This window comes from Musca domestica, unplaced genomic scaffold (genome assembly GCF_030504385.1).
Source record: "Musca domestica strain aabys unplaced genomic scaffold, Musca_domestica.polishedcontigs.V.1.1 16, whole genome shotgun sequence".
Classification (NCBI taxonomy): domain Eukaryota; kingdom Metazoa; phylum Arthropoda; class Insecta; order Diptera; family Muscidae; genus Musca; species Musca domestica.
The window spans coordinates 13,053,695-13,078,159 of NW_026712219.1; the positions used below are offsets into that span (position 1 = coordinate 13,053,695).

At 33.0% G+C, this 24,465-nt stretch overlaps 2 protein-coding genes across 4 annotated transcripts in view; one reads left to right on the forward strand and one right to left on the reverse strand.

The window, feature by feature from the left end:
• Window positions 1-5,681, reverse strand: part of LOC101898421 (uncharacterized) — a 107,426-nt gene extending 101,745 nt beyond the window's left edge. Inside the window, exon 1 of the mRNA XM_005179442.4 lies at window positions 4,297-5,681. Within this exon, the coding sequence (XP_005179499.1) occupies window positions 4,297-5,244 (948 nt within the window). The 5' untranslated portion in view covers window positions 5,245-5,681. The remainder of the gene's footprint in view (window positions 1-4,296) is intronic.
• A 4,481-nt stretch (window positions 5,682-10,162) lies between these two features.
• Window positions 10,163-22,920, forward strand: LOC101898596 (monocarboxylate transporter 9). Of its 3 annotated transcripts, none has more exons than XM_005179443.4 (7): window positions 10,163-10,421; window positions 20,387-20,498; window positions 20,584-20,850; window positions 20,925-21,131; window positions 21,210-21,662; window positions 22,074-22,239; window positions 22,317-22,920. In XM_005179443.4, exons 2-7 carry the CDS (start codon window positions 20,418-20,420, stop codon window positions 22,796-22,798), a joined length of 1,656 nt encoding a protein of 551 aa, XP_005179500.2. In that variant the 5' UTR covers window positions 10,163-10,421; window positions 20,387-20,417; the 3' UTR covers window positions 22,799-22,920. The 3 variants fall into 3 exon arrangements, with proteins under 3 accessions (XP_005179500.2, XP_005179501.2, XP_058976087.1); XM_005179444.4 differs by lacking the exon at window positions 10,163-10,421 and adding an exon at window positions 16,805-17,063; XM_059120104.1 differs by lacking the exon at window positions 10,163-10,421 and adding an exon at window positions 20,308-20,326.
• The last annotated feature ends 1,545 nt before the right edge of the window (window positions 22,921-24,465 follow it).

A 24,465-nucleotide genomic window follows, 5' to 3' on the forward strand; every position in this document is an offset into this window, starting at 1 on the left:
TAAGAGATACTCAAAGGCCATAGCCAGTTTTATGATTGCATATTTTTTAAGAATTTTTTTAGAATCCATTTACGTAAATAGTGGCCTATTTTTACTAAGTTTTTTTTTTATAGCATATTTTAATACAATAATTTTGGTTTTTTTGTAGTAGTTTTCTAGTTTCTAAAAATACTCAATTTTTTTTATTTTTTTTTTTTTTCTATTTTTCTATTCCGAAATTTTGTCCAATTTATCTGAGGGTAATTAAAAAATGTTTATTTCACAATATATCCAGTCCCCCTGGAATTATTAAGGCCTAAGGATTATGGACTTACATATAATATTTGTTTTAGTTACGTCAACACTAGAGTAGTAGAGTAGCCACCACTGAAAAATTTCCACAAGGCTATCAATTTTGGTTTCAAGGATTTAGTCATTCGATTGATGGTCATTTAAGAATAGATTGCCAGATTGCCATGTGAAATATAAACGTCATTTGAACCTTTGCCCTTCTTGGTTATCTCCCAACTACCCATTCTAAACAAAAACAAAGTCAAAGAAAGAAAACGAAAGAAAAAAGTATGGATGGAGTCAATCAAGTCTGTAGTCTCTCCGCATGAAAGTAAACAAAGAAACAAAGCAAAAACAAAAACAAAAAACAAAACTACAAAGAAAAGTAGAAAAGTAAATGGAATGGCCACAAATGAGGAGCAAACCAAGAAATGAAAGCGAAACAATTCTTAAAGAAATTATTTCGTTTTATTATTTACTCAATCAGCCGCAGCGAACGGTTGGCTGGCTGACTGAGTGGAAGGGAGACACAATGGCGACACTTTAATAGAAAAATAATTGGAAGCTGTTAGCATGATAATCATCATCATCAGCATTTTACTGCTTTTTCTAGTTACTTTTTCCACAGAGAAAACCCACAAAGGGGCTTGGGTAACGAATAAGTCATCCAATCAAGCTAGACGACTGGTAGTCAACTCATCTGCATGGCATTATCATGATGCAAATAAAGAAAACAATTCCAAGACATTTTTCGAGTTTTTATGCACTCTTTTCTTTATTTGTCCAATTAGTTTAACAATTGGCGATTGGTACGGCGGCACGGGTTAGCAATAGACTTTTGGAGAAAAGTGTGTAGAAAATTTAAACAAATTTTTTTGACTAGGAATATTTGCTTTTTTTTAACAAAACACGTTGTGTTTGAAAAAACAAACAACAATATATCTAACTTAGTATTTACTTAAAATTGTTATTAACTTTATAATTAATTATGATAATAAACCGACCGACAAGTCATATGAAATTGCATTTGCAAATTTGCAAAATAAATAGGTTAAGTAAAACCGACCGCCGACTATCAAAGAATGTTGTCTACAGTAAAAAAAGGGGGTAGGTGATTGACGTCAGCAAACTATTTAAACTTGAAAGATAAGATGGTGATAAAAAAAAACACCAATTTTTTTCCAGACTCGAAAGGCGATCATAAAAATGTGGTCTAGCGCAAATCAAAAATGGGTTAAAATGAGACGATTTCTTTGTTTTTGAGTAGAATTTAATGCAACCACTTCTAAATTTTACATAATCCGACTGAAAAAAATTCGACTCGTTTTCAAAGATAAATGGAAGAAGTGAAACAATGTCGGCCGGACCGAACTTTTTATTATCCTCCATTTTAATACCCATCAGGTGTTACAATCTTATGGGGATATATGAAAGCGTGGACGGCCATATGCAATTATTTGCCGCAGAGGGCAAATACCAAGTTTGAGATAATTCTATTAAAAAATTTAGCTAGCATCATAAAAATACCGACTGTAGGATGGGGTACCGTTTTCTTATATGGAGGCTATGCTAGGACGTGGATCTGCACAGGCAATTGTCTGTCATAAAAAATACTACCCATTGCGAACTCAAATTTAAAAATAGTTCCGGTGAAAAATTAAGTTAAAATCATCAAAATACCTAATATAGGATGGGACGTGGATCTGCAAAGGTAAATTTCTGTCATTGGATGTGGTATCCATATCAAACTACAAATACCAAATTTGATGCAATCCCAATGAAAATTGTAACATAAATCATCGAAATTGCGAATATCGGGGTCACAGTTATATAGGGGGTTAAACAAGAACAAGGATATTTTTTCTTTACATGAATATTTCTTACCACCAACTTTCTAAACACCAACTACCAATTTACAGCAAATTATGCTCAAAAATATGACTGCAACCGCTATAACACCTTAAATCTGACAATTATACAGTAATATGGGGCTATATCAAACTTTGGACCTGTATGGCCTATATTTTCAATATGTATCGACAATGCACCTAAGAAAAGTTTTATTAAATCACTTCATTTCGTTTGGAATCGAGAGTGATTTCAAGCGGCGGACAGATTTTTTTCAGAGGGATCTTTGAACTCTCAAAGCGTGGGTTTTGTAAAGAAGAGTTTTGAAGGATGGACCCCTAGAATAGTTGTTTTAAAAAACTGTATGAAGAAATGCTGTTCCTCTAGCAACTCTGTAAGGATTTTTTTAAATAATCATTTACCCCTAGAGCCTATATCCCAATCGTATCATAAATCCTGGACTTTTTTTAAATATTTTTTTTTTTCAGGAGTGTCTTTAGGTTATAATAAGATATTATTCAGATAATTTTGACGGCCATGTCCAGATCAATAATAGTGGAATTTGTATAATATGTGTACTTCCAAATGTGAACTTTCTTTTAATATTTCCAAAATAACTTTTTATTCATATATATATATATATATATATATATATATATATATATATATATATATATTTTTTTTTTTTTTTTTTTTTTTTTTTTTTTTTCTGGATAATAAATGTGGGAGTTTTCTGGTATCCCTCACAAGTCAGGTGGCTTGAAATAATCTAACCTTAGTAACCTTTTTTGCCAACCAACCGGTATAGTGTACATGCAATCAGTCAATGGATTGAAAAACACTAGTTTCCGGCAAATGATGGAATCTTTTATGATCCCTACTGCATTATCTCATTGTCATTAAATGTGGAGTACATCCTAACAAAATATTTTCAATGGATGTGTAATTTTTCAATATAAATCTTAATTTTGATCAAGTTCCTACATTCCACATAAAGGCATTTTGAAGGACCCACTTTTTGAAGAATCCATCCAATTTTTGTTTCATCATATCAAGTTTCTGGAATTTATCAGATTTTTAAGAATTTTTTAAAACCTGGTAAAAAAAAGGTTGTCTTTAAGAATTTACAGACATTTTTGGGATAATAATTGGAGAGATTACTGCCCTTCTTCGGATGTTTGGGGTTTGAAATAATCTCGTTTGAGTTGTTGTATACTTCTATTTCTCAACACCCCCATTGGGAAGCTAAGAAGTCAATGCCGATTTAGGCAGATTGGCTTTAAAATCTAAGATTTATACATTTAAGGTTCTATCGAACACGTTTTCAAATCCATATGCCCTTTATATGCCATTTCAAGTTAGACAATAGTTGGAAAAACTCATCATAATATATTGCAACATTCCTACCTTGCCTCATTTTGCGACCAAACGTTAATTTTCATAAACTCTTTTGCAAAGAGCAGGTTTATGTCAAAAATCCTAAAGGAAAATCCCATCGATTTGTCATTACTCCATTTTCCAATATACAAGGAAAATCACTAGACAGACTACTTCCTGTATGAAAAATTGTCAATATGAATCTATAAATATATGAAAATACGTAAAATAGTTTTAAAATACAAATATATTTTGAATAGTAGAGACTGCCATAATAAAGTATCTTTCAAAGGTCCTATCCAAATTCTTCTTATTCGGAATATGATGCATTTCGGCATTTCAAGTTCGTAACCATTGCAAGACTTTGTCTCAAAAACTATTCAACACAACGTTAACTTCAGATTTTAGAATTTCGAAGCTTTCAGACAAATTCTCCTCAGTAACGAAGGGCATAATATGTTCAGGCAAGAAGATCTTAGCAACATTTGTTAATTGTTGACAGAAACAAATTTAACTTTCATATTCATATTTTCAATCAGTATTCCACCCATTTTGCTGAAGCTCAAATTCGTAAATATACCTTAAAGGCAAAATGTATTAATACATACCAGGAGTATATAAAAGTGAATAACATACTTACAAACTAATACAACTCGAACTGCACAACTAACCACTTCCTAACGCGGCCCAATAATGCCAGCAATTAATTACTCTTATCCCCTCATTATTTGCCACTGAAGCACTTATTGTGGTGTCCTTAAAAAACCGCAAAAAACGTATTTAATTATAGTACCAACTTACCGTTGTTGTCATATGCTGAGCAATGCGATTTATAAATTTCCTAAACGATGAGCGTCTAAATAAACGATTATTGTTGTTATTGTTATTGGCAGCAGGATTTTGCAAACTAGTCACACCATTCAAAGTGTTTGCCTTGGTTTTTGGCCTTTTGGAATTAGCAGTATTTAATTGTTGTGCATCTAATGCTTGATCCAGGGACATGGTGGTATTGGTGGTGGCCATAATGCCACCTCCACCCCCACCGTCTTCATTCAACGATGCAAAACTATCCGATCTATTGCGATTGCCACCAACACATGATGATAAGGTATACGATTTGCCCAAAGATAGGACACCGCCACCACCTCCACCACCGCCTCCGCCACCTGAATCTTGTGTTCTTCCGGTCTTGCGTTCACCACCACCACCGCCAGTAATGAGGTTATCGGCCCCCGCCACTGTTGTCGTTGTTGCCGTTGTTTTCAATTTGTGAGACCAACGAAAAGGATTTCGTGGCATGGAAAAAGCACGTCTTATCTTTTTGGCTGTTGTATTGGACGTTGTTGCAGCAGCAGCTGAATCCGGAATTATAATGATTTGCGGAGGAGGCGATGCCTTGGGCAACAATTTGACATTTTGCTCGGTTAATTCACAGATTTTACCATCATCACCACCGTTCATGGTGCTGCCACCAGCAACCTTAGCAGTATTGTTGGAGGAGTTGGCGTTTGTTGTGCCATTATCGCCTGAAATTGAGTGGGTGGCTGTTGTTGTGTTTGTTGTTGCTTTATTTGGCTGGCTGCTAGGGGGATCGGGATCTTCCACCAACAGCACTTTAACAGGGTCAATACTTGTTTTGGCTGTAGTCGCTGATGTCGGCAATGCTTGCAATTTTGCTGGGGCTGCTGCCGCCGTTGTTGGAGGTGTTGGGCTGCTCTCCACCATTTGATTTCCATTTAACGTAACCATAATTTATACCCTTCTCTTAATTTAACACTGTTAATTATGAAATTTTGCATAAATATTGGCAATATATACTTTGTATACTTTTCTTTTCCTTGGGTGAAACTTTTTCTTTCTTATTTTCTTTACAAAAACAACATAGGCATGAATTAGGCACACACACCCAGACGAACAACACACATACACTTCTTATTTTTTCCTTCCCCCTTTTTTTAAATGTGGGCTTCGTTTCAATAAACAAATGATGAGTGCACTACTTTTTTTAATATTTCTTCAAATATCAAAACATTAATCCTTTGGCATTTGATTTAACTATACTCTATTCGCATTAATCACCGTGTATTTCTGTGACAGCAAAATTTATTTCTTCTTTATCGCGTTTTTCGCTCGCGTCGTGCGTCGTCATCCGATTTTAAAAAATAAATGAAAATGGTAGAATACAATTGGTCGTTTGAAAGGGAGAGAGAGTGTAAACAACTATATTTTTCTCAATTCCAACAACAACAATGCACATATTTTCTCAATTCTCTTGCCACAACTAGTTGGCAACGTTGTTTTGATTTTCTCTTCGAATTATCGATTAATCGAAGCAGAATTGTACCATGTTCAGACTGGCTTTGTTCGTTTACTCTTGTTGTCATGTTTCGATGGACGTCGTTTAATACACCATGATACAATCAATTTAGGATAGGTTACAGGAATTAAAAAAAAACACAATTTTGAATCTAGTGTCTTGTAACTTTACAATTTTTAATAATAGATGCAACAATTTCTTGTGTTTAATTGCCACATTTTGATAATTTTTTTTCTAAAGAACTTTATGGATATTTTACAATTTTCTCTTCCTTATATTATTAAAATTAAGATTCTTTCAAAATTTAAAAAGCCTATTCTCCACAAACAAACAAAAACATGAATTTTAAATAAATTTTCAATTTTTTAATAGAATTTGAAAATATTCGAAAATACTTTGTGTGTTATTCAAAACATGTTTTGACATTGCAAGTGTAGCAATGGACAAAATGGACAACATATCAAAAATTGAAACATGCGTCCTTCAAATTCCGTCAGAGATGAGATCCTGCTTTCAATTAAGTTAAATTTGACAAGGTAAACTACAGAAAATTGCAGATTTGGATATTGTTATTAGAAATGAGGTTACCTTGATTTAATTGTACCATCATACAATCATAAGATTGATTTTTTTACTTGATGTCCCTTCATTTTCAAATTGTTATTTAGTAGTTCTGCTTAGATACGGACATATAACTTGTCATGGCAATATTAAGTGTGTTGCTATCAAACTGGTGGGAGATTGTCATGTCATATTTCCAGTCGAATTGGCATTGAACACATTACAGGAAATTGTCAGCGTAAGTTTTTGTGTATTGTAAAGATTTTGTCAACATTTTAGGATGGTTATTCCGGGGTGTTGATCCTTAAAGACAACTGTTTATACATGTCTAAGAAGGCCAATAATATTATATTATATTTAAATTTGGTATTTGAAGTTCGTAATGGATACTACAGCCTAAGACTGAAAATTGTCTGTGCAGGTCCACGTCTTCGTATAGCCCCCATATAACGGTACCTCCCGATATTCGGTATTTTGATGATTTTAGCGACATTATTTACCGGTATTGTTTCAAATATTGTATTTGAAGTTCGTAATGGATACTACAGCCTATGAAAGAAAATTGTCTGTGCAGGTTCACGTCTTAGTATTGCTCCCATAAGACGGCATCTCCCGATATTCGGTATTTTTATGATTCTAGCGGTATTATTCACCGGAATTGTTTCAAATTTGGTATTTGAAGTTCGTAATGAATACTACAGCATATGACAGGAGATTGTCTGTGCAGGTCCACGTTTTCGTATAGACCCCATATAACGGTACCTCCCGATATTCGATTTTTTTAAGTTTCGCATTTGTAATAGCTTATGACAAATGTTACCTATGCAGGTCCATGTCGTCGTATAGACCCTAATATAAAAGCTACATTCGGTATTTTTAAGATTATAACCGATTTTTTTACGGATTTAATTGTTTTTGAGAATTGCCAAATTCAATCCCAATGGTGGAGAGTATTTAAAGTTCGCCAGGCCGAACTTACAGCTTTTTTACTTGTTAAAATTTTAACGGATTATATATATATATATATATATATATATATATATATATATATATATATTTTTTTTTTTTTTTTTTTTTTTTTTTTTTTTTTTGAAAATGGCCTAATTCATTCCAAATGGTGGAGGGTAATTAAAGTTCGGCCCGACCGAACTTACAGCTTTTTTACTTGTTAAGAATATTATCGATAATTTTAGTTATTGTATTAAATGATGAATCAATAACTGTTTGCGCCATCTCTTGAACAATAGGAACAACTTTGGTAGTGACATCTTGTGTGAAATGGCCAAACTACACTTTTCAATTCTTGTATCGTAGACAAAACTCATACGACGCAGTATTACTAACAGATGCCGCTCTTGAGATTCAAAGTGTCGACAAAGACCATGGTAGAAAAATGCAGATAGATGCATCAACGCTTGGGAGCATTGATATGTCAAAAATTTTTAAATTTCTTATTAAATATAAGTAGATTTTTATATGTTTTCTTATACGACACAAATCGTGGGTTGTAAAGATATGCATTTTTCAACAAATTTTACAAATTTAAATAATTTTTCATTTAACATTTTTAATTCCAAAATTGGTTTGACAGTTCATTGTCCCAGCAGCTGCGTCGATGCGTCTACCTATATTCTTCTACCATGACAAAGACAAATGAAAATATAGACAATGAAATGTTCTCACCGTTTATCATCGAAAAAAAAAACAACTGTAAGAGATTTATGAACTATAAATGGTGCAATAGGATAGAAAAATCGTTCGATCGATGATGAAATCTAAAAATATCCAATTAAACAATTGTAATTAAAGTCGCATAGGAGCAAAAAGCAGAGATGTATTCCAAAATATTTCAAATTAAAAGTACGTTTACATTCGAAATCTCTAAACCGGATTAACCCTGATAATTGACCAGCCACAAGAAATTTAAGGTATGTTTGATATGGTCAGAGTTGTTGTGTTTGGACGAAAATCGGCGTTAACACGGACAGAGATTTTGTACGTTAGCGTATTTTAATATTGGATTTTAATAAATTCAAGTTTTAAGTTGATTTAAACACAAAATCTCTACCCCTTTTAACCATTCACAATAAATTTAAGGTATATTTATATTTATTCATAATCATATTTATTGTTATTGTTTAAAAAACACATAAATCGCGATAATGCCCCTAAACATAGTAAAAGGGTGTAGTCTAAATGGGTTGTAATACATTGTAGAAGAATACAGGTAGATGCATTAACTCTTGAGAACATTGTAGAATATTATATGTTTTCTTATACGCTGCTAATCGGAGGTTGTTACGATATGCATTTTTCGACAAATTTTCAAATTTCAATAATTTTTCATTGAACATTTCCAATTATAAAATAGTATGACAGTTCATTCTCCCAGCAGCTGTGTCATGGTAGAATAATACAGGGTAGATGCATCAACACTTACGAACATTGATATGTGAAAAAATTTTAAATGTGTTTTCAAATCTAAGTAGTTTTTTATATGTTTTCTTATACGACGTTATTCGGAGGTTATTATAATTTGCGTATTTCAACAATTTTTACAAATTTAAATAAATTATCATTCAACATTTTCAATTCCAAAATTGGTTTGACAGTTCATTGTCCCAGCAACTGTGTCTATGCGTCTACCTATATTCTTCTACCATGGTCATGGTGTAATATCAAAATAATGCCAGGCTCCCACTGGGCCACTTTTCATACATTTATTTTGTTTACAAACACAATCACTTAATATACCCATAAATGTATCTGCATTCATGGGCGAACAAGAAAGATGGCTCAACTTCAAAGAAACTAGGAAAAATGGAACTCTGTAATGGATCCACATTTTCTCAAATAGACTTTTAATCATGCAACAATCGGTTTTTTTAAATTTGATCCATGGTAGAAGAATAAAGGTAAATGCATTAATGCTTGGGAAAATTGAAATGTCAACAATTTTAATTTTTTTTTTTTTGAGAAATAAATAATTTTTTTAAATGTTTTCTCATGCGACGCCAATCGGAGGTTGTTATTATATGCATTTTTTTCTAGAATTTTAACGAATTTGAATAATTTTTCATTCAAAATTGTCAATGTCAAAATTGATCTGACAGTTACCTGTATTCTTCTACCATGCATTTTTTCACAAAATTATTATTTGAGGGGGAAATCCACAAAACATAAATGGAACCATGGTAGAAGAATATAGGTAGACGCGTCGACACAGCTGCTGGGGCAATGAACTGTCAAACCAATTTTGGAATTGAAAATGTTGAATGAAAAATTATTTAAATTTGTAAAAATTTTTGAAAAACGTGAATTATAATAGCCTTCGAATGACGTAGTATAAGAAAACATATAAAAATTTACTTATATTTGAAAAAACTTTTGAATTTTATTGACATATCAATTGGGAGTTTCTCCACAAAATTGAATCCAAGACCCAGGAATAATTTTGTTTAATCCCAAAGATATGCATTTTGTTGGCCGTTAACGAGGAAATTGTGAATTTCTATTGCGTCCAAATTAGAAATTATTTCAAATTATTTTCTCTTTTTTCACAAAAAATGACAGAGTAGGTACTTTAGAGTACTTCTGAAAGGAAGTAGCTCTGTTCCACCTACTGTAATTGTGCCATGCCTGCATCTACTCCACTATAAACGGAAATAATACAATTTTGCATCGTATAAAAACATAAATAAAATTCACCACAGAATACGAGTTGATGGGTACAGATACTTATCAGCTGCCGTTGGTAAGTATTAAATACGCGAGAACGGCTAGCGTTAGTTTAGAATTCATTTGAAAGTCTAGTGAACAACACTATCTTCTGCGGCATTCGCAAAAAAAAACACATGTTTATATAGTGCCTTTTAAAGTTCATCTTCGGAGACAAAATTAAAATTATAATAATAGTCGCAATAATAAAATAAAAAGATTACCGAACGAATTTAAATAAACATTGTAAAAAAACTGAAATATAAACAAACAAAAGTGTGAAATATCAAAACAATCACTTAAACAATTCCGACTTCGTATACTATATAACGTGAGTAGACAATTTCTTTGTTAATCTTTCATTTAAAAATGTGAATGTAAACAAAATAGCAAGCGGAAGAAATTACTAGGGAAAAGGGACCTCAATTGCAGCTGTAGAATGAGGCAGAAATTCAAAATAGTGAATTGAATTGGGAAAAATATCAAATGAAACATTTCATAAAATGAAAAAAATATTCTCCGGTTTAACCTATAATGTCATATTTACTTTAGAACATGATAGAAGAATATAGGTAGACGCGTCGACACAGCTGCTGGGACAGAACTGTCAAACCAATTTTGAAATTGAAAATGTTGAATGAAAAATTATTTATATTTGTAAAAATTCTTAAAAAACGAGAATTATAATAGCCTCCGAATGACGTAGTACAAGAAAACATATAAAAATCTACTTATATTTGAAAAAACATTTAAATTTTTTTGACATATCAATGCTCCCAAGCGTTGATGCATCTACCTGTATTCTTCTGCCATGCTTTAGAACTTTATTTATTTGAAATTTAAGTAATGGAATGGACAATTTTAAACCAAATCCAGTGGTTTAACTCATTTATATCTAAACGCACTGTAACAGAACAACTAGTTTAATGCTTAAAAACTCATAAAAGTTTCGCTTTTTTAACCGGCATTGTTTTTGACAGTTGTTTGTTTATGTGCCAGACACTCATTCTTTTTTATTGAATTAACAATTTAAATAGCACAACAGTTGGGATATAATCAAATATCAGCTGTGTTTTATCTCAATTGTTACAACATTTTGTCCATGGTAGAAGAATACAGGTATTCGCATGGTACAATAAGAAGGTAGAACAGCTTCTTAAAACTACAGAAATGTAGCCCTGAGGCTATGCCCGCCATTGTTGTTTCCATTTATTCAATATTTTTCCTAATTTTTAAAATCATTTAAGAACGAGAGAAATGAATGAAATCCCTTTTATCTATCAAAAATATGTTCTAAATAGTTCTATCTTTCAATTCCGTAGCAAAACTGGCAAATAGCTTTAATGCGCATATCGCAATTTACCAAACATTGATTTTGAAAATATTTTGATTTTATTTTTCAAAACAATAAATACATACACAAAATTGGCAGAAGTCGAGAAGTCATTGTCCCACGGGCTGCTAGGACATTGAACTGTCAAACCATTTTTGAAATTGAAATATTTGAATGAAAAATTATTCAAATTTCTTAAAGTTGTTGAAAAATGCATATCATAACAACCTCCGATTGTTTTCGTATAAGAAAACATATAAAAATTTACTTGTTTTTGAAAAAAACATTTTAAATGTTGACATATCAATGTTCCCAAGCGTTGATTGCCGCCGAACTGTCAAATTAATTAGAAGTTTGCCGTAAGATACCTCAACCGGAAATTTGTTGGCATTTTTTCCCTGATGTGTTTTTTTGGTTACCGCGTTTCACAAATTAGGAATCAAAAATTGGATCTGTTTTAAGATGAAAACAGAAGCAAGATTTACGTCGATGTTATAGTGTTGCGTTGACGGCTCAAAATTCATATTATTTTAAAATCCCATGGTAGAATTAAGAAGGTAAAGTCATGTAATCATATGTTCACAATTTTTTTTCAAAATTATTCGTTTGACAACATCTTAATATCACAATTTATATTTATAAATCCATTGTATACACAAAAATCAGAGATGAAAACCTCTTTTTTATTTATTGAAATTTCAAGGTAAATTGTAGAAAATTCAGAGATGGATATGCTTATTTGAATTGGCTACCTTATGTAAAATCATTTTTACTTTTTTTTATCAATGTTTTACTTTTAATTATTTATCTATTATCTTACTCTCTCAAAACAGTTTATATTCGTAATGTCTACCCATGGTAATATCCTTTCAAATAATAATATCCATCGCTGTATTTTCTGTAATTTACCTTCATTGCAAACAATTATCCATCTCTGATTTATGTTTAAATGAATAAACATTTTGACACATTTGAACTTTCAGTGTTATTATCAAATTTGACCTTTCGTTGATTTTGGACATATCAAATAAACATTTCCATCTCTGCATTTTCTATAATTTACCTTGTCAAATTTCACTGCGTAGGAAAAAGGTTCCCATCTCTGATTTTTGTATATACAATAGATTTGTAAATAGACATTTGGACAATGAATATACCTACAACGCTTTTTTGACTGGCTTAAATCATCGGCTAGCTTCTTCGGAAAAAAACAAAGGAGCCTATGGCCAAAATCGAACTAAGTCAACCTAAATCTCATTTGTTCCTCTACAAAGGAGTCAGCCGATAACTTAAGCCAGCTAAATGAGCGCTTTATGTATTTCCACCACTGTTTTTAATTGTCAAGGAACTCCGAAAATAAGAGGACATTTATTATTTTTGTAAAATCTGCTACTCGTCATACGAAAATATTTTTGATATAAAAATAGATTTTATTTTATAATTGACAAAGTCGAGTTCGTCAGAAAAGGTTTACCATATTCAATTTAGCAAATGAGTTTTCCTTTATCGTTTTTCCATGGTTTAGGTTTACCCATGATAACCCCATTTAAAATAAAATAAATGTAAACAATGAGATGTTGGCAAAGGTATAATTTTTACAAAATTGTAAATACAAGATTGCCTCATTAATCCCATCAAGGATTTTACATGGATGTGGGTCTATATTTGTTAAATACACTCGAATATATATGAGATATGGCAAATATTACAAAACAAAGACACAGAAACAAAGCGAATTTAGAAAAATACTCTACAAACACTCATTAAAACTCTTAATGCTAGGAACACAATTGGAGCGAACGACGAATTTCGCCCTACGCGGCGACAAAATGAGCCGCGAAAATTCGTCGTATGGAACACAATACCGACGAAATTATAAAACAGCTGATGAAGTTGTTTACTTTTTGCTCATTTGTTGACTACAATGAATTATACAAGAACACATAATTCTTTACGTTCTCTATTATAATTTCACTTATGTCCATCTTCTCTATTATAAATTCACTGATATCCATCTTCACTCAGGCGCAAGTACACAAATAAATAAATAAATTAATTATGTTTTTTTTATACGAGTAACAGATAGTAGAGTGACCATAACAAATTTTAAAGTAAAAAGTAACTTTATTTACTAAAACACATAAAATTCGTACAAGTATGGCCACCTTGTACTGTTTTGTTCGCCGGTCGCCGGCGTATGAAATAGAAATAAAGCTAATTGAGTTCGCGGCGACCGACGAAATTTTCGCCGGTGCCGTGATTGTGTGCACTTCCATATACACATATGTGTTTTATTTTTGACGACGAACATACGCCGCGAAAAAATTCGTCGTTCGCTCCAATTGTGTTCCTAGCATAAGTGCGTGTCCGATTGACCTGTGTAAACCGATGATAAATTATATTTGCTTTCCCATGATTTAATGGTGCACAGCCACACATCAAATTGGATAATGAAAAAGTTATTACAATCAAATAAATACAAATTTATTTCAAAACCCATGTTATTAAAACATAACCATTTTGTATCACGTTTCAAAGTCTAAAAAATCCTTACTTTCCCAAATATCTATTTATAACTCATGCAATGACCTAATTGTCATTCATTATCAAATTTTATGCCAATAATTCCGTGTGTATATATACACCCATATATTGCCTGTGCAATTTTCCCGTGCTATTTAATATTTCCCAGCATTTGCTTTATACTTTCCCACCCTGAAAGTTCAAAATTCATTAAACCAGTTTTTAAAACCAGTTCGAGTCGGTATAGAAAACTGGATTTCAATAAAAATCATATTCGATTGTTGAGAATAAATAAAACCCCATCTGACAACTAAAAATATATGAATTTATTAACAATGTCTTATCTGTTTGGATTTGACTTTGTACAGCGGATGCTGCATTCGTTTTGACCGCAAATACCAACAAGATTTACACTGAACACATATAGGGTTTATGACACAGTTAAGGCAATATTGCGGACCCTAGTGTTCGAGTCACTACGAATGGAAGAAGGCGAACGGATTGAACACATTCGAATAGCGAATTCGCATTAACCCCAAATGACCGTTATCAATTGAATATTTTAAATGTCCATATGTAAATATTTCGATTAGAACCATCACATTTAGTAGGATTGAAAAGCAAGAAAAGCAATAAATAATTTCAACAAAAGAAAATATTGAAAAAAAACACCGTCTGTCTCAAGTGTCGAAGTCGAAGGCTCAATCTGAGCCACTGGTTTGATCTGGTTTTTTGAAAAATATATGTCTTTAAAACGATCTTCTTATCAGCTGATTAATATTTTTTTTATTTTTATTTTCATGGAATGATTTAATTGCTTGTTTGTCTACAAGGAGGACATAAACACTTACACATTCATGTATATATTTCATAGGGATTTTTATTTTTTTTTTTTTTTGCTATGGGCGGTTTTTTTTTCTCGTTCTAGAAAATTAACATTAACATAATTTCACAAAAACCACATGCTACTGTCAAAAATCATGGGAAAAGGTCAACCCCTGTGGAAACTGGAAAAAACTGGTTTGCCAAAATGTATTTTCGAAAATTGGAATATTTTCCATTATTATTGTTGTGATTATAATATTTTTCGAAAGTCATCTTGAGAGGTCAAGACGTCAACAACAGATTTTGTTGGAAATGAATTCGGAATTTGGCAGATAATAAAGTTTGTTGAAAGGAAATAAACATATGAATTATTCTACGCAAATTTGTTGAAAACAAAAAAATAAATTGTGGCTGAAAAAAAATCTGGTTTTTAAAAAGGTCTCTCCTACTGACCTTCCCTGTGAATGTTCTTACGTTATAATAAATGATAGATTTTTTATAACAAAAATATATACTGGAATACGATAGGTAAAATAAGAAATACCAAATATCTTTTATTATGCTCTATCAACTTAATCATTTTCGTAAAACCAGTACAAAGTGGAGGGTAAATTAAATTGTAAAATACTCTGAATGTGACTTCTTACTTAAAAACTTCTAAGATGGTGTTTACACAAAACAAGTTGACTAAGTTGGTGTTTACACAATTCAGGTTGTATTGGGTCAGAGTTGTATTCCACTATCATAATGGTTCGATTATTTTCGTCACTGTTGAGCAGTTTTTATCAACATAAATATTAAACAAATGAAATAACAACTAAGTACTGCTGAAATAACAGGGTTAACGGAAGAATGTGGTAGCCTACGCCATAATAACAAATTTTGATAGTTTTTATTTGGAAGTTTTTAACGCATGAACTCTATTGACCTGTCCTTTGTTTCCGTGTGAATAAAGTGGATAAGATTTTTAAATTTTATAAAAGAAAAAATAATACATTTTTTCAATATTATTTAAAAATCGTAAACAGATTTCTAATTTATTATGTTTTAATAAAATGTAAATGGAAAGTTTCCGTATTTATATAAGAACATTTTATCTTTATGATGATTTATTTTACGTATTGGATTGAAATTGGCATTTTAAATCCGGTTAAAAAATCCGATAAACTGTAAACGTTCTACTACTTTGGGCGTAAGAACCATTTGATAAGGTTTCAATACGGTACGATACGATACGTTTGCTACTAATTATCTAGAATGTCAGCAGACACAGCTGATAACAGTAGCTTTGTAGACAAAAAGCGGTTTTATTTCAGAACATTTAACTAAACAAATTTGGTAAAGTGAAAAAATAGTAGCATGATTATCAACTTCTGTAGTTCCGAAAAAAACTTGGTTATCATTTAACATTTATAGCAAAACTTTCCAGATTCTCGAACAAAGCTATTTCCATAAACTGCCATGGAAGAAGAATTTAGGTAGATGCATCAACGCTTGGGAACATTGATATGTCAATATTTTTAAAATGTTTTATGAAAAATAAGTGGATTTTTAAATTTTTATACGATGCAATTCAGAGGTTGTTATAATATGAATTTCTCATCAATTTTTATAAATTTTAATACTTTTTCATTCAAAAGTTTGACGTTTAAACTTTTTATCATGTCAGAGACGCTCGGGAATTTTGACGCCGTTGTCATTTTTGATTTAGCTTCAATCATGGTAGAAGAACAAAGGTAGTCGCATCGACACACCTGCTGAGACAATGAACTGTCAAACCAAATTAGGAATTCAACTTTGTAAATATATATATTTTTAAATATATATAAGTCTATAAAGAAAAAACATTTTTTGACATATAAATGCTCCCAAGCGTCGATGCATATTCCTGTATGCTTCTATCATGCTTCAACTAATCAAGAAATTAGATTATTTCCACCCTTAACGCCTAACGTTTTCATTGTGCCCAAAAATGATGACAAAATATTAGCAACATTTGGGGCTATTTGGGGGCTGTCTGATACAAAAACATTTCCATTTCTTCAATTTTCTCTTGTGACAACGTTCGGAGCGGTCGTATGATTTTGTATCGCTGGTGCTGTTATTATTTTCGTCGTGTATTTGTTTTGGTTGTTCGTCGTTGGCGTCCGTAGTTTGCGTGTGCAAAAAGAAAGTGAAATATTTAAATATTCTATGGAATAATATATACGGAATACATTACTATATGGTCCGAATTCTTTAAAGTGATATTATGTAAATAATTATAAATTAAAATACGTGTTTGTCATTGTTGTAAGTATGTAGTTACATTGTATGAACGTGCAATACAAAAGGTTTTCTGCGCCCTTCTTCATTGATATGGTTGGTTGGTTTGTTGTTGTTTTACTGGAGCAAGTTGAGTTTAGGGGCTGTGCTCTGATCATTTTGAAATTTTTACCACAGGTAGGTATTTTTAAACTGATTACGGCAATATAAATTTTTTGTGGGGGAAATAACCGGTTACCCGGTTATTGGACCCGAAAGTTCAGATACAATGTTCGGTTTTTATCCGGTTCCACTGAACCGATACAAACAAAATGGGTATCATTGGAAAGCTTATGAAAATACCTATCCAACAAGTGGTCACATGAACCGGTTACAAGAACCGGTTCCAGAGTAATGCAAGAAAATTGATATTTTTTACCAGTACTTTTTGAAAAACCCATAAAAACTCAAAAATGGACCCATTATAAGGTATTAAAATCTACATACCGTATTATAGCCAACAATATTGCCTTTCCAAAATGGTATCATACATGTTGATATCTTTTGTAGTTCCGAAGATATTAGTGATAGAAGTCATTAATTTGCAATTTTTTCTCCAGTCAAATGTATCTAACCTCTATAGCATTTTTAAACAGCCGGCCTTCGGCCGGGGTTTGAGATTTTCTTCTCTGGGGTATGTCCAACACCGGCTACGCGATCGCTAGTTTTTCTTAACATCGTAATCTTTGTAGGTAGCCGGCCTTCGGCCGGGGCTTGAGATTTTCTCCTCTGGGGTATGTCCTACACCGGCTACGCGATCGCTAGTTTTTCTAAACATCGTAATCTTCGTAGGTAGCCGGCCTTCGGCCGGGGCTTGAGATTTTCTCCTCTGGGGTATGTCCAACACCGGCTACGCGATCGCTAATTTTTCTAAAAATTGTAATTTTTGTAAGTAGCCGGCCTTCGGCCGGGGCTTAAGATTTTCTCCTCTGGGGTATGTCCAACACCGGCTACGCGATCAATAGTTTCCTAAAAACTGTAGTTTTCGAAAGTAGCCGGCCTTCGGCCGGGGCTTAAGATTTTCTCCTCTGGGGTATGTCCAACACCGGCTACGCGATCCATAGTTTTTCTAAAAATTGTAATTTTTGTAAGTAGCCGGCCTTCGGCCGGGGCTTAAGATTTTCTCCTCTGGGATATGTCCAACACCGACTACGCGATCCATAATATTCTAACAACACCAAATTAAAAACAAAGCAGATTAACAAGAACGTTAAACCCGACATAAAACTTGGCTTCACTCATACTACTTTCATAAGTAACAACTTTAAAAGCCAATATCTTCGGAATTACAAAAGATATCAACACATATGACACCATTTTGGAAAGGCAATAGTGTTAGCTATAATATTGTGTATAGATTTTAAGACCCTATAATGGGTCAATTTTCGAGTTTTTATGGGTTTTTCAAAAAGTACTGGTAAAAAATATCAATTTTCTTGCATTACTCTGGAACCGGTTCTTGTAACCGGTTCATGTGACCACTTGTTGGATAGGTATTTTCATAAGCTTTCCAATGATACCCATTTTGTTTGTATCGGTTCAGTGGAACCGGATAAAAACCGAACATTGTATCTGAACTTTCGGGTCCAATAACCGGGTAACCGGTTATTTCCCCCACAAAAAATTTATATTGCCGTAATCAGTTTAAAAATACCTACCTGTAGTATAAATTTCAAGTCAATCCGAGCACAGCCCCTAAACTCAACTTATGCCGTTTTACTTGTCTTCACATTATCGTATTTATTTGATTACAAAAATTAAACAATTGCAACAAAGGACCATTCTTGAAAAAAAAAAAATGTGTGTTTGTGTGTGCAGACAAAAGAATAACAACAAAGTTGCGATTGAACGTGCTTGTTTTTGGGTGTCAAAAATTCACAAAATAGCTTCCGTCCACTTATTGCTAGGCTCGTATGTAGTGTAGTTTGTTGGTATGTTTGTCGTTTATTTGTAAATAAAATATTGCGGACATTAAGGTGGTTCGAGGCAGTTTGAAATGTATGGGTTGTATGTGGGTATTTCAAAATGGTAATGGTTAAAAAACCACCAAATTTGTATGAGTTTTTCTTCTACTTTCATGTTGTAATCGACATGAGCACACCCTGGAAACCGATTTATTTAAGCTTTTTTGTTTCAACCTATTTTAATGTAAATTTGCACAACATCCACTACACCTCAATAAAGCCACGGAAGCTATATAAAATACTTCATATCTTATCATTAATATATTCTCTTTTTTAATTTCCAAGATACCTTTTTTTTATTAACAAAAGCCAATATTTATAATCTCGTTAATAAAAATAAACAAAACCTTCGTATATCTCCAACCCTGAAAAATGAAGTTCATGCCGGGTCTGATTTAAATTATAGTGTCGTAATAACGATCATCTTTTGTAAATTTTTTGGATTTTTCTTAATGATGCAAAATTTGTATGCTTTAATAAAAGTTAAAAAATAAGATTAATTTTTCAGAGCAAGATGGTATTGCGCTTATTTTAAATGTTATCTACATCTACAAATATGTAGCTTACATGTAGCGTTAGGTATTATTTTGTTTTATATCCCGCTTTTTCTCGGATTTTCGATGTTTTAACAACATTCTCCTAAATCAACCATAATGCACTTTTTCCAGTCCTCAGTGGATGGCAAACTTAATTGTTGGCTCCATGATTAAGTTCTTTTAAAGTATGTATATAGTTTTGTTCCATTTGGTTGTTAAAAGTTTGGTGCATTTGAACTTAAAAGCACATTACTTGTCATTCCTCCGATAGAATATCACCGAATATCAGTACAAAAAATAGTAGAAAAATAGTGCAAATTCAAAAAAAAAAAAGAAAAAAAAATACAGTACTACGATTTGACAAAATCGCCAACAAAATGTATTATATAAATATATATGTTATTTCAATATGATTACCTTACAGAGCATTTACCTTTGGAAAATGACTAAGTTGCTCTTTTCTTCGTTTTTATCACATTGTTATGTTAGCAGTTAGCCATAAACGAGCGTTAAGATAACACGTCCAATATTAATTCTGTCTGGTTCTTTAGCACATTCGAATAAACAAAAACGCATTACTACAAATTCTTTGTAGAGATGCATACAGTGATGGGCTTTTATCAGGAAGTTGCTGCAAATTCAAAATAAAGTTATGGATACAAACCATTTGTTGAACCATCCATTTTGTTTACTTTGAATCATAATATTTAGATTGGTCCCCGTGGAATGGATCAAGACGTAGAAGTGCAAAGTGAAGCACCTCCTTCTTTGTAGCAATGATATTAATTTGATCTCATTTTTTTATTTGCAGATTTGTAAAGCAAATATTTACTTTATTCAAAATGGACGTGGCCTCGGGAACAATTGTTCCTCCTGATGGTGGCTGGGGCTGGGTTGTGGTGGCAGCAGTGGCTTTAATAAATGTAAGTACTTATTTAACATTGTACAATTCCCATAGACCATTGCCTTACCTTTATTTACATTTGTATTTTTCCTTCATTATTTTAGATGACAAATCAGTCAATCTTATCAGTGTTTGGTTTGCTTTTTGGTGCCCAACTAAGGGATATGCAGCAGGAGACCTTTACTGCAGCTCTTATTACAAATCTAAACAGTTTGGCTTTGAACTTTTCGGGCTTATTCATTGGACCTGCCATTAAGAGCTTTAAGCCACGCAATGTGGCAATTTGTGGCTGTGTTATGGTGTCCTTTGGCCTAAGTCTATGTGCCTTTGCCACAGAGGGTTGGCATTTTATTGTGGGTTATAGTTTATTTGTAAGTTTCACTGCGGGTTTTCCAAAAGCAAAGCACAAACTAAATATTTTCTTTTTTCTGTATATTTGTCACAGGTTGGTTTGGGTCTGGGCCTGATAGCACCCTCAACATTTATGGCCATTAATTCATACTTTACCACCAAACGGGGTCGTGCTGTTGGTGTCTCCTTGGCTGGAGCTGGTCTTGGCCAAGTTTTCATACCCCACATTGTGAGATTTTTCCTGGATAACTACGGGTTTCGTGTTGCAGTTCTGGCAATGTCAATGCTTTCGCTTATTGGTGTAAGTATAGTCTTAAAACAGCTACCAACAAATTGCAAATATTTACATTATTTTGTTTTTTCTTTTTTAATTCTACAGTTAATTGGTGCCCTTCTACTGAAACCATTAACACCAAGCAAAACCGAATCGAATACAACGCACAACAATCGTAAACATTTTACAATAATACCACGCTCCACCGTCGGTGCAGACAAAGCAAAAGTTCAACGTGAAGATTCGGTCATGGAAATTAAAATTGTCAATAATGAGCCAGAAATGGATAAACAAAAATCCCAGGAAGTTTCTTTGTTACCACGACAAAATAATGTTGAAATATACAAAGCAACGACACTGCCTTTGGAAAAAACCGCTAGGACAACTAGCTGCTGTGGCAGTGATTCGTTGTTGTGTCGCAAATTGTGTCAACGTGTTATAGAAGCAATGGATTTGGAATTATTAAAGGATCCTATATTTTTAAGCATAATTATTGGCATGGCTTTGGTCTATACGTCAACAATCAATTTTACAATGATATTTCCCAGCTTTTTACAGGTAATTTAAAGTAGCTGAGCTATATTAAATAGGTTGAGGTTATTTAAAAATGTGGGAGGTTATGTTATATTTTTTTTACATCTTGTTAACTATTTTTTGGTTTATCTGGTTTATCTTTTGAGCCTAGCCATTTTTTATATCTATTTAAAATTCGGACTTAAAAAATTTTCAATAATTTAAGGTTAGGCCTAATATTAATAAGCCAGAATTTAACTTAAATTACTAACAAATTTTAATATTTAAACATATCTAAACAATTGTTTGTGTAATATTCGTAGTTTATTTAAAAACTTGTTTGAATATTTGAGGTTATGACGAATATTTTTTTCTTTTTAAGTTTAATTTTCGGGTTATTTTTGGAAATGTTTTTGTTGTTTTTAATATTTAATTAAATTTTTCTTTCTTTTTCAGGACTCTGTTGGTTACACCACAAAAACAACTGCTACCTGTATGTCAATAATGGCTGGCGCTGATATCATTTGCCGTCTTTTATTGCCCTGCATAACAGATAAATTGAAAATACCTTATCGTGTTATTTTCTTATTGGGCACAGTGGGATTGCTCATATCCAGAGCCGGTAAGTTAGCAAAAATAAAATATTTCTTTGAATACACCACTGATCTTTTCCATTTCCTTTCTTTCAATCCAAAACAGCTCTTGCCGAATCCGTTGATCTTACCAGCATTATTGTTATGTCCATTTTTACTGGCATGACAAAATCTGCCACAGTACTCAACAATAATCTTACAATCTCTGGGCATTGTAAGCCTGAAAAATTGCCCGGTGGACTTGGTCTAAACATGATTGCCAAAGGTGTTCTAGTCATAAGTGTGGGTCAACTTTTGGGTTGGGTCAGAGACTTTACCAAATCCTATGTTTTATGTCTACATGCACAAAATGCTTTGTTATTGTTTGTGATTTGTGTGTGGACACCTGAAATGTTCTATAGATATCGTTTATATCTAAAAGAGAAACGTCTTCAGAGGCTACAAGAAGGAGAAGAGACGCATACAAATGTACAGTCGTCGCAACCTTTAAGCTCTGACATTGAAGCCGAAGCAGAACAGCAAAGCCTGAATACACCGCCAACAATAGCAACAACAACAATAACAAAACCAAAGCAAATTGACTGTTAAATATATATTTCATAAGCATAGGAAGAGATCTGAAAAAGCATGAATTTATTAAGAAGGCATTTTTTAAAGTATTATTAGACGATAAGTTGATTAGTTTATATATGTATAGCATTCAGAAATAAGTGATTTTTTAAATAAAAAAAATATAAACGGTTTGCGTAACATGGGCGGAAGATTTAAAAATAATATATATTTATTTTACTATGCGTGTGTTATCTAAGGTTTTATACACAATTTTAACTTGTGATATTGTCAATTTTTTTAACTTCAATGTTTAGTTTATAAAAACCTCATTATACTATATTCGATATATATCTTAATATATTTTTTAAAAATTTATACTTATGATATGAAGAATAAAAAAAGAAAAATACGTACATAAACACGCTTCTTTTGTTTCAAGTTAATGCTCTCTCAGGGAAGGGGTTTTTGAAGTATCCAACTTGTTTACCGCCATAACACAACCTAAAAACTTTCGGAACTAATTTTTGTCCCAGTAAGCATCAAAAGGTTGTTGAACCGTGCTCCTTGATCTTCGATAAGCTGTCGTCTACCATCACAGATTTTCCCTTCTACAGGGTGGGATGAAAAAACTGCAACCAACTTCAGACTGCTGTTATTTCTAAGCCACTCGTCCGACAGCTGTTAAAATTATTCCAGTGACCGCCGATTATATTGTTTAAAAGCGTCCAAAAGTATTTTGGTGAGAATTTTCCAGAAAAAAAGTTATTCGTGTTAAAATTCAAGGGTGATAGTGTGAATTTCTTTATATTTGGCTGGAAAACCAGAAGTGGCTATCGTTAGAGCACTCCAGCATTTAAATGTAAATAAATCTTTTGTGTTTCGTACCATCTCTCGTGACCGTGATACTGGTAGCGTAGCCCGACGCCAAGGAAGTGGACGGAAGAAAACAGCAACATCAGCAGAAATGGTTCAAAAGTAAAGAAGCGACTTGATCGAAACCCGCGTCGCAGTGGCCGAAAAATGAGTAGTGAGCTGAACATATTGCAATATTCCATTCGACAAATATTTAAAAATGAGCTCGGGGTAAAGCCATTGAGATTCCAAAGAGTGCAAGAACTTACACCGCAACAGAATAAAAATAGACTCAAAAGAGCTAAAGAGTTGTTTCGCCTGGCCGAAAGTGGTGAACTGCCGAATTTTGTTTTCTCCGAGTCAACATTCGTTGCCCTGGAGTTTGTAAACAAACGTGTTTACTTGCCAAAGAGGTCAGCTGAAAATGTGCCCCTTCGGTTCGCCACCAGAACTCAAGTCCCGGCCATGGTGATGGTGTGGGCCGCCATAACAGCTGATGGTCGCTCTCCGCTCGTATTAATCGACCGTGGCATCAGAATAAATGCCGAATATTATCGCGAAAATATTCTGGAGGGTGTATTAAAGCCTTATGCACGCCAACATTTGGCCGCAGACATTGGACATTCCAACAGGACTCAGCATGCGCCACCCAAGAATGGTTACAAAATGAGGTTCCTCGCTTCATTTCCGGCGAAGCGCTTGCTTGAGGTGATCGACACTTTGGTATTTTATAGTGCCAACCTTGCTTTCCAAAATACTTCAGACACAATAGTCCAACGAATTGGTATCCGAGATTTTGGTGGCCATTGTGCGCTGGGCCAAAATACCGCAGAGCAATATTCTTGCAGCGT

Coding starts and splice junctions, on each gene's coding strand:
- LOC101898596 (XM_005179443.4), top strand. CDS start 20,418: ATGGACGTGGCCTCGGGAACAATTGTTCCTCCTGATGGTGGCTGGGGC. Junction 21,663..22,073: donor TATTTCCCAGCTTTTTACAG/GTAATTTAAAGT, acceptor TTTCTTTTTCAG/GACTCTGTTGGTTACACCAC. Junction 22,240..22,316: donor ATTGCTCATATCCAGAGCCG/GTAAGTTAGCAA, acceptor AATCCAAAACAG/CTCTTGCCGAATCCGTTGAT.